The following is a 13,877-nucleotide window of genomic DNA, read 5'->3' as shown; positions in this document are numbered from 1 at the left end:
TCCAACAGCACTTTGAGCCCTTGATTCAGACTCATTTGGGCTCGTATTGGGTCGATCTTGGTGTCGTTGGGTTCGTATTTCCGAGACGCTCAGTTCGACTATAAGCTTGCTGAAATCGGAGTTGGGGTGCTCTCGGAATTAATTTTTGAAGTTTGCAACTAGCTTTCGCCTCGAGATTCGTGCCCGATCAAGCTAATTTTGTGATGCCGTATCAATATATATATATATATATATATATTAAATCCAAATTACTATCTTGAAAATATGATATTTACTTAATTATGTTTTGTAATTTTGGGTTAGAAATGGTTGGTTTAGCTTAGTCTTAATGGCCATTTCTTAGGTTTTTCCATCAAAATTTATTTATTTTCTGACAAGATTCAAGAAATTAATTTAGTTGGAAGTTTAGGCTAAGGATGCTGTTGGAAGTTTAGGCTAACAATGCTTTAAAAAAAGTTGTTCCAAATGAAGCCTATTATAAGTAAATATAAAAGTTTTAAAGTTTCGTTTAGGATGACTTTCTTATTGTTTCTTAAAGCAATTTTGTAGTATAAAAATTAAAATTTTTGTGCTGAAAAATTATTTTATGAAGCAATAAAAAAGCCGTTCCAAATTAAGTCTAAGGCTTCGTTTGGGACGGCTTTTTTATTGCTTTATAAAACGAAATTTTAGTACAATTTTTTTTATTTTTTAACAAAAATTCCGTTTTAAAAAGCAATAAAAAAGCCGTCCCAAACGAAGCCTAAGTCTAAATCTAAATAGTTGTGCCACTCTGAATTGCATGCATTAAATATTCATGCAATTATGAAAATAGAGCAGCCATTATAAAATGGAATTGAAAGTAATGGCTGCTCTATTTTCATAATTGCATGAATATTTAATGCATCCAATTCAGAGTGACACAACTATTTAGATTTACGCTTCGTTTGGGACGGCTTTTTTACTGCTTTCTCAAACAGAGTTTTAATACAAAATAAAAAAAATTTGTACTAAAACTCCGTTTTATAAAGCAATAAAAAAGCCGTCCCAAACGAACCCTAAGTCCAAGGCTTCGTTTGGGACGGCTTTTTTATTGCTTTATAAAACGGAGTTTTAGTACAAATTTTTTTTATTTTGTATTAAAACTCTGTTTGAGAAAGCAGTAAAAAAGCCGTCCCAAACGAAGCGTAAATCTAAATAGTTGTGTCACTCTGAATTGGATGCATTAAATATTCATGCAATTATGAAAATAGAGCAGCCATTATAAAATGGAATTGAAAGACCAGAAAACAAATAAATGTTCTTTGCATGTAATTTAACAAATATCATAGAAGACTCTTTGATTCCATTTGTCATCTAAATAGGAGGTAAGGCACTCCAAGCAAAGGTCTTGCCAGGTTCAGCTGAGCAATGAGAGAAAGAAGGCAATAGAAATAAGCCATGAAAGGCCTTAGAGCTCAAGTTCCTCACAATTTTTTTTTTTTTTTGCAATTAATGCAAAGAACTTTAATTGTCTAAGGAATCATACATTCACAAATTCCGAAATTTTAAATTTGAATAACAACATAAGATTCAAGGTGATAATAAATAATTTGAAAAAAACAAAGTCATAAAAAATTTTAAAAAATTAGATTATATATATATAGAGAGTTAGATAAATCAACTAAAATTTTAAAAAATTAGTTTGATGCACCAACAATATATATTATATTTTAATGATCTAGTCATTAATAAGAGTACACATTTTAGATATATTGGGTCAATTATTTAGAGTTATGGTGAAATAGATGAGAATATTATCAGTAGAATTTAAATTGAATGATTGAAGTAAAGGAATTCATCAGACTACTTGTGTGATAGAAAAGTTCCTTTCAAATTTAAGGAAAAATTCTATAAGACGGTGATGAGATCTGCAATACTTTGTGGTATAAAATTTTGATCATTAAAAGAGAAATATAATATTAAGTTAAGTGTTGCATAAATGAGGATGCTCAGGTGGACGAGTGACTTTACTCTTAGAGACATGATACAAAATAAGAATATACATGAAAATATTGGAATAGCTCATGTGGAAGATAATATTAGAGAGAGTCATCTTCAATGATTTGGTCACATAAAACATCGGCCTTCCTATAACTCAGTTAGTAAAGTAGATGTGTTGGATTTGACTTATGTTAAGAAATGTAGAGGTAGACCTAAAAAGACTTAATTAAAAAATATTAGAAATGACATTTCATTATTAAATTTAAATCAGAATTTAACTTTTACCATAACACAATAAAAAAATAGTATTCATGTAACCAACCCCACAATGAAATAGAGGCTTGATGTTCTTATTATTGTATGATGGCAAAATTTTACACAGTAACAATTTTACTAATCCAAGCAAGAAAATGGATGCCATCAACCTGCCTGCTAAATTTTCTTTACAGGTGCAATCTGCAACTTGCGAGACTTTAATCACATCAGAGCAAGAGAACTTTCATACCTACCATTTTTAACGAAAATCATCCAATATATTTCTCTGTTGTGGCATCAAAGAGAAGAAAAAAAAAAAAAAAAAAAAAAAAAAAAAAACACAAGGAATTCTTCTTATGATCAATCATAAAGAGCAACAAGAGCCCAGAAGATGCAAAACTGGATCAACTCTTATCATATAGCCAAGTGATGATTTGAATTGTCACTAAAAAGATGAATCAATGTCATCAGAGTGATACATTAATTTAATCTGTACAATCGCTCAACGACAGTGAGCATCTCAATTTCTTCATCACACAATGCTCTGAGTCAAACAAATGTGGTTATGAGCCCTCTTCATCTATATATGTTATATCCCTCCGGTAAAAATCTCCCAGAAACCAAGAATCATAGCCATCATAGTTTAATTAGAGTTGTAAGGCTAAATCAGGTTGTTGGGGATCGACCCCGGCGGCCGGAACTGGTGATCCTGGAGACTGGAATCTGATATTCAAATCAGGTGGAATAGATTCCGACTTCGCCGGCATCGAAGAAGACCGCCATTGCGAATCATTGGCAAGGTCTGCAACCGTTTTGCCAAAACTAGGTGGAGGATTACAAGTTAATGCCATCTCTGAATCGAAGTGGCTCGAATGTGTTCGAATTAATGTGTTGCCGTTCGCGTTTCTTGGGGCCATGTCGAGTGCCCGGGCGGGGGTCATTGGTGGCTCAGAGCCAAAAGGCATAGGTGGTCTCATGGTTTTCATCATGGTAGCTGCCTGGGAAGGCAGGTTGAACCTGAATCCACTGGTAAAACCATTGATTCCCCGGTTCTGATGGACCTGGAATGGCGGCTTCGACAGGATGCCGGTTTCATTGTGATTAGTTTCGCCGTGGTTACAGGAGCCAACATCGGAAGGAGCAGCTGAAGCCATTGTTGTGCTGTTGCCAATGTCTTCAGAAGGCGTGTTTCGACAGGAAGGTTCAACCTTCTGTGAAGGTTTATTGTTTCCTTTTAGAATTGTGGTGCAGGGAGAGATGGTGGCTTGAGAAGACTGGTTCGAGGGAGAGGAAGACTGAAATTGTAGCTGAAATTTTTGCAGGATTTCGTCGTCTCCAACCCATCCTCGGCCAAATTTTGTTCCGGGAGGCAAAGCCTTTTCGATTTTCTTAGAGGCAATAGCCCAGCCAAGGGATCCAAGATGCGCCGCAAATCGAGCCAAGCTCCTGGCATATGCATGCTCCATATGAAGTCCAACCTGGGCCGGCATCAAAAAGATAAATTTTTAAGAATGAATTTATTTGATTAATGGATAGTTTAAATTTGGCGCATTTAAATCTAAGTTTTTGTTTGGGACGGCTTTTTTACTACTTTTTAAAATAGCTTTCTAGTAAAAAATTAATTTTTTTTACTAAAAAACTGCTTTAATAAACAATAAAAAAAAACGTCCCAAACGAAACCTAACTCTGAACCTCAAGCATGGATCTTTAACCGGAATTCAAACCAGGTTCCTCCACCAGTTTTAGGAAATCTCAACAGCCAAAGGAATTATTGGAAGTCCATAAATAAATTGATATGTATATCGGAACAGGTGTAAGGCTAATGAATATAATGATGATGACGACCCTATTAGGGAAAATGGGAGTGATAGTGGAAGAGTGAAGAATTTTCTCGCATTCCTGTGTCAACTAAAACTAGAAGAAATTATCAATGTGTAAAATAGTACGAACCGCATCTAGCTGTTTCTTCTCACCATCAAACAGAGACCAAATTGGTAGCTCACATCCATAATTGTATGGCTGGAATTGACTGTATGTGTTCCTCCGGTTCTCTTCCATAACTGGAACTTTTTTGCCAAATCTGCTTGTAAGCCCTTTAGCTGAACCTGAAATCAAGAGTGAAAATACCAGTTGAATTGTTGCGCTCCAGAAGGAAACTATAAAACTCATCATCATCAAAGAAAAGGTGATTAAACATCAAATTTACCATCACAATTCACAAACCTGGGAATTCCTCTCTTGCGTCGACTTTGTTCGTGCTTATCCAACCAAATGAATCGGAGTTGCGGAGACCATACAAAACTTTTCCAGAAACTTCAGCTGATCCAGGCTTATCTGTTGCAGGGCCTTTCTTCAACAATGGATGAATTTGGTTAAACAAATTGGCGCTACCACCAGCATTAGTTAGGGTTGGATCTGAGGAGAAACCCGAGGCAACAAGCTCAGAAGGCGGCGGGCCAACAGGTCGGCCGATGTTCTTACTTGGTGGTCTACCTCTTCTTACAACTGTCTTTATTTCAGGTTCTTTGTCACTTTCCTGCCTCAAGTTTTCAAAATTCTTCTTTGCAAGGTCTTGAATAGATCGTGCCTATACAGTTTAATATCAGGTTTAGATAATTTCATAGGTGATAGGCAAAGAATTATAATGGAGCTCAAAATTAAATTCTTAAATAAATCTACCTGCCGATAATAAATAGTGTCTGTTGCATTGTAGCGCATAGCATTTGAACTAATCAGAAACACATCCTTCTGCACGTAGACAAAGTAAAACAAACGTTATTAGGCCATACAAGCACAAAACAGGTCTAATGCATCATGAAATATATCTACTGTCTATTGCAAGAAGCTTCAATATTGATATGTAATGCAACTTATCCGATTAAGGCTTCGTTTGGGACGGCTTTTTTACTGCTTCTTAAAGCGGTTTGTTAGTGCAAAAATTAAAATTTTGTTATTGGAAAGCCGCTTTAAAAAGCAATAAAAAAACAACCCCAAACGAAACCTAAGAATATATTCAATTTGGATTATGCCAGCCCCTCTAAACCATATTATCTGATGATTTCTAAATATCCCTGCAAATTTATTATGTTAGCATTCTAGAAAAAAAAAGTTTCCCAAAAAATAGCTCGGTAAAATTGCTAATTTAAAAGAAGCCAGTGTGACAAAATAGCTGAAATATTAAAACACATATTGAGACAGAAAATTATATGGGGACCGAGTGGCTGACATTCATGGCTCAAAATCTCAAATAAAATGAACACTATAAAGTAAGCCAACTTGTCAGGGGGATCCAGGAATATAACAAATACACATGAATCCCCTAATAAGAATGATAAAAGACAAATATGAAATGGTGGGTAGTAGTTTACCATCAAGATATAGCCAATATATTTAATATCAAGTATTTCTAGACTATGAAAAAGAAAAAAGAAAAAAACTCATTAGTCATCATCATGCAGATTCAAACCTTAAAATAGCTCTGATGGTTATATTCATGTAAACGCAACGTCACCATCAAGGTTATAAATTTCACATATCATTGATTTTTCTGTAGTTTGAAAGCATGCTGAAAATTTGCTCAACTAAGAAGTAACATCAGAGCGTCATAGCAACATCTAGAATTAACAGAAGTCAAAATTCACTCAAATTCTCTTGTACAGACATTAGAAAACAACGAACTAAATGCATGGGCAAGATTACAACAAAACTCTTCTGCTTCAAGCACATTTGGGTGACTCTGCTTCTAAAAATCCCATTAAGGAAACCATTAAGTGAATAAATTATCTGCTTTAACGACTTAAACACTATCCATTATTAAGGAAGAGTTTGTAAAACACTCTTTCACAATCCACCAAACATTGAAGATTGACCAAACTGTATAGCTCCTGTAGTCCACTAGAAGACTAAGGAGGGTCTTCAATGTGCTAATAAATGTATTGAGAACCGTTGAGATTGTGGAGAAAACTGAGTCTGCTAGGCCCCAACTTAGGCACAGTCATCATCAAATAAAAATTTCAACGGTAAACAGGTGACCAGACAATACAACTACTCCAAAGCACATCAGGCTTAAAGTGTACTTGCTGCAGTTAGGTTAAGCCATTCATAAGTATATATTCAAATGAATTGTATTATTTTATATGACCCCGAATTTCTTATAATTACATTCTTAAAGATCCTAATAGGAACCCTTATAGGATTCAGGCATATCATTATATTATCATTAAGTTTGAATTCCACCTAGCTCATGTTCAGATTGTAGAGACTTTTCTTGATTCATTTCACTGTTCATTTTGTCATTTTGACTTGAAATTCTCTCATTTGGTTTTGCAAGGTAATCAAAATCTCATCCCTTCGGTGAAATATTATGCAACTCTAATATTGAAACCTGGTTCTACTCATTTTGAAAGTATAGTTAAGAGGTTATCATAGTGATATTTCATTAGGGATTTTAAATTTATATTAGGCAATCCTAATAGAGCAATCGTAATATGAATTGTCATTCAAACATCTAGTTAAAGCTTCACATAGTATTTTAAGTAAATTGTAGCATAGTTCATTCTTAATATCTTGTGTAAGACCTTTAATGAAATAAATAACAGTAACAAAATAATCTTATCAAAAAAGATTTTTAACTAGAATGCTCATAAACCTATCATAACATTCATATACAGCATATTCACCTTACTTATAGTACTTAAATTGTTCATGCAGTTGATATCTGTATTCATCAGACATTAGATATCATTCTTTAAATTATATTTTGGACCAACCATGAAGGTTTTGGTTCATTTGTAATATCTTGCAAAAACTAGTGAGCATGACCCACTAATTAAGTTATAGCACATTCAAGTCTTTCACAATCATAGAGATAATAATACTCAGAAAAGAATTCAAATTCTCAACCCATTCTAAAAATCCCTTTACGTTATACTTCTCATCGAATGCATGTATATTATTTGAACCTCGCAATAGTTACAGTTTGTTTATTTAAAATCACGATTTGTCCAATTTTATTTCATCATATAGTGTTTTAAGTCTTATTTTATATGCTTAGGAGTTCTATATAGAAGAACTTAAAATAAAAAGTTTTTCAAAATGCTCCATGATTAATAAAAAAAAAAGGTTTAAATTCTACTTGAATTTAAACAAGAATAAAAACTTTTCAATTATAGTTTCAAAACATTACCAACATTAAAATCTCATTTCCACAATTTCTAACATTATCCGACTTCAACGATAGTACAATATTGAAAAAAAAGAGAAATCAACAATCGTGCTCCGCTACAATACATGTACTTGAAAAGCAACTAAAGATAGCTAAAGTGTCGCATATAAAAAGGATAAAAAATGAAAACAATTGCCTAGCATTATAATCCAAGGAAAATCAAAAGTCACAAACGGAAAGTGTGTGAAATAAAATTAGAACAATAGCCAAATCCAAAAGGGTTCTACAAACTCGGGCACCACATCATTTTGTCTAGAAAAATGGACGCCTCTCGTTGTATATATCTTTTAAAAAATGGAAATTCATGCAGCTTTTATGTGGAGTAAGCCACAAAATTCATGTATCATGACTCACACTTCCACTAAAAGTCAAAGGTAATCAGCTTAGTAAGATGTATAAATTAAGTGTTAATTTAACTGAAACACATTTCATTAGTAATATTTTAGTACAATGATTTTGTAGGTAGTGCTCAACCTGATAAATGCAAAATATTGTGAGAAAATGAGACGAGTTTAGCTCAATCAGCAATTTCCAAGATAATTCATTTTACAAAATGATACCTAAATAATATTATATTAAATATGGAGAAGCATACAAAGAATATTCAAAATAAGATGCCTTGGTGCAGGCATAGATGACAATTCTAATTGATAGGACATTTGTTGGAATATAGGAAAAGTCAAAACAATGAAGTTATTTCATAGATAGAGAGCTTAGAATTAGTAATAGAAAAGGCTTACTATATGATATGCAATTTAAAGTGTAAAATTAACAATTCTCAATCAATATTATTAGAGGATAAAGTCATGATTATAAGTGATAAGTTGAAGCATTTCGATTTATATGCAAAAAATAAGAATATAACTTTAGGAGTTAAAATTAGGTAGTTAAAATGGAGAAGAATCTCATGAGTATGTAAGGAAGAATTAAATATAAATTTTCCTTAAAATTCGTTTGGCTATGTTGCATGAATCCAATTATCAGGCAATACAAAAATCATTGATAACTATGTAGAGCATGACAAAAATGAGTTAAAATTGATGGACCACAAAACTAGAAAGGATAAACTAAATAATGATTATATGATGAGGATAGTTGGAATTACATCTATCGTAAATAGACTTGAGCTGCTTAGACATATACAACAAAAGTTAGACTAAAAGTAGCTCAATAGACAAGTAGAAGGATTAAAAAGGATAATAGTAATCAAGCCGACCGCCAAAAATTGAGGTAATGTTAATGATAATTTTAACCCAATCACCTAATTGATGCATATATAATATAGAAAAATCTAATCATAAAAAACTCATATTTAGTAGTCATAGATTATTCAGTGTTGCATTTGTTTTCGGATATGACTTAAAAAAAAAGTTCTTCACTTTATCAAATATAGAGCAAGGGAAAGAAATCATGCATGTAAAATAACCTTTCACATTTAGCCAATAAATAAGATGTTATGCATCATTAAAGAAATTTCTAGGTGATGTGATACATCATAAGATCAAGCTTCTAATACAACAAAATAATGTGATGAATAAAACTTAAGCATTCAACATATAGAATAAAGACGGCCAATTAAAAAAATAGCTAATTTTCATTTGATTAAATTGGGAAAATACAAATAATCTGCATCAAATGTTAATTAAAGATCATCTAAATCAAAGAAATTTAGAAACATAAGAAAATCATGTTTTGTTTAAGAATCATGCCATACTTAAAAAATTTAGTTGTAGCGATTTTGATCAACTAAAATCAACTACTAGAAAAAAACAATCTCAAATTATTTAGATTAAAAGAATAAGGTAAGAGCTAACAACTAAGGAAATACAAAGGCCTTATGTGAGTACAAGGAGAAGACTTCCCTCATAAATAAGTAATTGCTCTTGCATAGTATTCGAAGAATAAAACAACCAACATGTGCAATTGCACACAAATTTCATAAGATTAGAATTTTTACCAAGCAAATTTTGTCTAATACATGCCTCAAATTTCTCTTTATAACTATAAAAAAACCCTAATCATATTCAATTGCACTTTATATTCTCAACAAAATCCTGTAAAAAATTGAACTCCAAGCATTGAAATCACATAAATAACTAGCTGAATAACATGATCAACAAATAAGTATAAAAGAATAAGGGATTAGTAGCTTTAGCAATTCCATCAAAATTGACAATTTCATTCAGATAGATGATATTGTGGAGTGGCATAGAGTAAATGGCTAGAATCAACATCGTAAAAGTCGTGCAATCACGTGAAGCATGTGTGTACTACTTGCGGTGGAGATCAGAAAGGAAGTTCCAACAAAACATGACAATAACACGAAGAATTATATACGAGATGAAATTATGTGTCAATTTGGCCGACTAGAAAAAGTTTAAACCATGACAAATTCAATATTTAATTTTTATCAAATAAATCTAGACATAATTATTGCACTTTCTAAAAAGTAATCAATAAATCCTCACATGTAGACCTGCTTTTCGCTTTATTAAAATTCCATGGTAAATGGTAACCATTATCAGCAATAAAATTGATACTATCTGTAATGTTAGCTTTAGAAATAAAATTAGTATAAAAGCCTAGGATTTATGTAAATAATTTGTTAGCTGTAAATCTAAGACCAAGGTGGCTCTGATACCAATTCAATGCAAGGTGTTTTATGATCCAGCCATCCAGGATTTCAAATGGAACTTAATGATGCAATGAATACAATTCATGCGCTCAAAATTTAGAATAGGAAATTTGAAGACTACCAATTAAAATAATAATTTGCTTTCTATTGATCAAGCTGGAAAAATATAAAGAATTCATTCTAAATGATAATTTAATGATCGTTTAAATCAAAAAAATTTCTGCAAAAAAATGATAACAATGAAAAATCACTCTTTAATTAAGAATCTCACTGCAAAGAAAATTCAATTGTAGCAATTTTGACTAAAATCAACCACACTTGTAAAAACTAATTTCAAATTATGCATACAAAAATGATAAGGTAAAAAATTACGAAATAAAAAAAGTCTCACAAATAATACAAGGAGAAGCCTTATTTCGAAAATATGTAGTCACACTTGTACTGCACTCGAAGAATTCATCATCCAACAAGCGCATTAATTTGAAGAAACAGGACATTTCATCCAGAAAAATCCATCAAACACATGTCTTGGATATCCCTTCTATAATTACAGGAAATTCCTAGCCATAGTTGGTTGCTAGAGATTTTCACAACAAAATTGTGCAAAAACATTGAACTCCAGGTATCAAGTAAAGGAATAACGGCACATAAAGATCACTAGATAAGCAAGAGGAACAGGGATGGGAATAGCAGCAAGGGGTAACATTAGTGAATAGGGGATTTGCAACTTCAACAATTTCATTGGGATCAACAATTTCAGCGAGAGCAAAGGATCACACGGATTGGCATGGGATTGGGGGCTTAGATCAACATCACAGAAGTCACGCTACAGTGTGAGACTTGCAAAATACAATTTGCAGGGGAAGCTCGCGAACAAAGTCAACACAAATCATGGCACTGATGAAACACGTTCAGAATATAGTTCCATGTCATAGACTGCTGGTTGTTATCTGATACAAGATTACGAATAACAGCACATAGATATGAGCACAGATGTACTCCACTGTATAACAGTTCAATCTTCATCCAGATCCTTTTAAGACCAATCATTAAGACTACTAAAGTATTTAGTGAAAAACAACCATACTACATAATAATTTGTCAGAAGTATATGTCTTAGAAATGAAATAACGCAACTTTGAACATTATGGTATGTAGTTTACACAATCTGTAACCAGTTCATAAGTACTAAATGATTCAGAAAGTATCGAAAATATGAATTAAAGTGGTACCACATAACTTCACTCTCCTTGTAAATGGCGAGAGGAGCGACAACCAAAGAAGAAAATAAATTATGGAGGAAGTGAATAAGTATTAGCTTGAATTAAGTACTAAGTATCCACCCATGCAATATAAAAATGTAGTCAGACGAGATAAAGCATTCTCAGAATACAAGTTCAAGTTACTGATAACCCAGAACAAATAACAAATCAGAGCCTGAAGCATTGGTAGTATCATAACTAGTGAAATTCTTGATTCTAATTCTTTTTTTTTTTCCAACCATAAAGCCAAAAAAACTGAAAATAGAAGTTGACTTAAACATTCATAAAAATAAAAGAAATCACTGAAATTACCGCAACACAAAAGTCTCAAGCCAACAAAAGTAAAAGAAGGAACAAAAAATCAACTCGGACCCAGAAGGAATCATAAAAAGAGAGATTTCAATGATAAATAGTTGCATTGAACGTGCTAAAATCTGTGCAGTAGCCTAGAAATATCAAAAGCATAATTCTCAACACTGTAGGCAGGCTTGCCCACTTTTCAAACATCCGATTGGTAACCACCAAACCAGGAACTAAATTCTCTACATCCCCTCAGGATATATATGCATGCCGAGTATGATTTACAGCCCTATTCATGAAACCTAGCCAGTTGCGAAAAGTATAAAAAATCATCCACACAAGTTTGCCCGTGACCAACCTCAAACTGCTCCAAATTTTTGTAGGCTCCACGGGATAGCTTCTTCCGTACTGTACTGAAATCCATAGGATGCTCAATGACTTCATGATAATCTGGGAGCTGTAAACAAAGAGTCCCACCATGTCAATAAATGAAATCGCAAAAAGACAGAAAATTCAGTAAAAGGAAAAGTTGACTCAGCAGCGCACCTCCTCAGGATCCACTGGTTCTGAGAAGACTCCGTATGTATCCTTCCTGAAGTTAAGCAGGAATATCTCATCCAAATCAGTAGGATTACAAAGACAATAAAAGCTGGAACTAGTTAAAAGCCTAAAACAAACTAAAAAGGGCTCTATGAGTAAAAGATCCCAGGAAAGGAGCCAAAAGGACGCACTTCTGCAGCGTATCAAGGATGAACAACAACAACTTTTTGTCTGGCAAAGTTGTCGTGGGCCCCGAATTTGATGTATCCGCTGCTCAAAGCAGAAGCAAATCACTTAAAACCATTAAAAATCATTCGTATTTATCTTTTCCTCCAGTAGAATTAAATGCATGAGCATCAAACCTCGAAGAGACTCCGTCGTTTTCAAGGAGTTGTGCGTGTCCACCTGACATAAAACAAACGACCATTTCCACAAACCAGTTAAAGGATATAGGCTAAAAGCCAGGAAAACGAAAACGAAATCACTAAGAAGAAGACTGCGTCTACCTCATACCAATATAAAATGCAATCAGAAGAAACAAAACTGACGCAAGGAGAGAGGGAAGTGAGCAGATAGTGAGATTGTCAACCCAGTTGCAAATCAACAGTAAATTATTTCCGCAAATTAAAAATTAGGAAATCCCATCCAGATAAAGGAACAAATAAGCTACAGCAGGAAAAATACTCGGGCGTCTAAAAATGATCAAAGCATTGACTTGGTCAAATCAGAGAGCTTCCGCAGCCCGGAAATCCACGAGAAAAATACAAGTGAAATCCAACCGATATGGACGCATGAATTACCGATCCGAAGACAAACCGTACCATATACCATATATAAATAACCAGCAGAATAAAAGCGCCACGGAGTCACCCGATCCCCGCGACTCCGCACCCAATCGGACCAAGAACAGATAAAACAAGATCACTAACCTTTAAGCGATCACCATCACCACCAAAGGCCTCGATCTTCCTCTTCCTGCGCGCGCGCGAGCCTTCTCCTTCCGATTCGGAGCCCGAGAATCCCGAATGCCGCACTGAATTTTCAGAATGATCGTCGATTCGAAGAACGAGCTTAAGTTTCTTCTCCCTCCGCTTCCCGATGTTTCCATCATCCTCTTCCCCATCATCATGCACATCCGCCACTGGCTCGATGGTCGGATTCCGGCGCGTGCTCCGGCGGCCAGTACCACCGCCAGTGTTGGGGAACCGGAGGTATGGATTGGAGTTAGGGTTAGGGTTAGGGTTTGTCTTCTGCTGTTGCTGCTGGAGTCGGAGACTGCGCTTCTGGAGATCCAAGAGAGAGGGACGGCCCTTCTTCTTCCTCTTCGCCTCGACGGTTTTTCCCATTTTCGGACCCGCCTCCCACCCTCTTTCTCTCTCCTCTCACTCTCTCTCTCTCTCTCTAGAAACAGGAGCGAATTTTCGCAATTTTTTTAATTCTATTTTCAAGGCCGGAGGCTTGGAGCCCCTCCACACGTGCCGGGCGCTTGCGAGTACTTATAGGAGAGGCTCCATCGCGTGGGAGTGCTGACGTGGCATAATGGAAGGGTGGTGGGCTACTTTTTCCTTCATATGATACTTTGCCACCAAAGTAAGCCAAACCCAACTTGATTTGGTGGGTCTCATAAATATATCATAAAAAGCTTTTCTTGCCTCTTAAAAAATGAATTTATAATTTTACTTATATTAATTTGTGCTCA

General features: G+C 34.3%; 1 protein-coding gene across 1 annotated transcript; it reads right to left on the bottom strand.

Annotated features, from left to right (window-relative positions):
* Positions 1-2,609: 2,609 nt before the first annotated feature.
* On the bottom strand, positions 2,610-13,659 carry LOC110095129 (bromodomain-containing protein 9). The gene is made up of 9 exons (XM_020820539.2): positions 13,108-13,659; positions 12,541-12,583; positions 12,370-12,448; positions 12,185-12,230; positions 11,997-12,095; positions 4,897-4,965; positions 4,441-4,804; positions 4,168-4,322; positions 2,610-3,695 (listed from the first exon to the last, which is right to left on the bottom strand). The coding sequence occupies exons 1-9, from the start codon at positions 13,522-13,524 to the stop codon at positions 2,865-2,867; spliced, it is 2,103 nt and encodes a 700-aa protein (XP_020676198.1). The 5' UTR covers positions 13,525-13,659; the 3' UTR covers positions 2,610-2,864.
* Positions 13,660-13,877: the final 218 nt, after the last annotated feature.

This window comes from Dendrobium catenatum, unplaced genomic scaffold (assembly GCF_001605985.2).
Source record: "Dendrobium catenatum unplaced genomic scaffold, ASM160598v2 fragScaff_scaffold_621, whole genome shotgun sequence".
NCBI classification, from domain to species: Eukaryota; Viridiplantae; Streptophyta; class Magnoliopsida; order Asparagales; family Orchidaceae; genus Dendrobium; species Dendrobium catenatum.
This window is presented reverse-complemented; position numbering and strand designations above follow the sequence as displayed.

What these genes read in the sequence shown, in the direction of transcription:
- LOC110095129 (XM_020820539.2), bottom strand. Translation starts at nt 13,524, where the DNA reads ATGGGAAAAACCGTCGAGGCGAAGAGGAAGAAGAAGGGCCGTCCCTCT. An exon ending in AAAATTTGGAGCAGTTTGAG is followed by an intron (nt 4,966 to 11,996) that starts GTTGGTCACGGG and finishes GTCTACGTGCAG; the next exon opens with AAGGATGTGTTTCTGATTAG. An exon ending in AGAAGAAACAGCTAGATGCG is followed by an intron (nt 3,696 to 4,167) that starts GTTCGTACTATT and finishes ATGCCGGCCCAG; the next exon opens with GTTGGACTTCATATGGAGCA.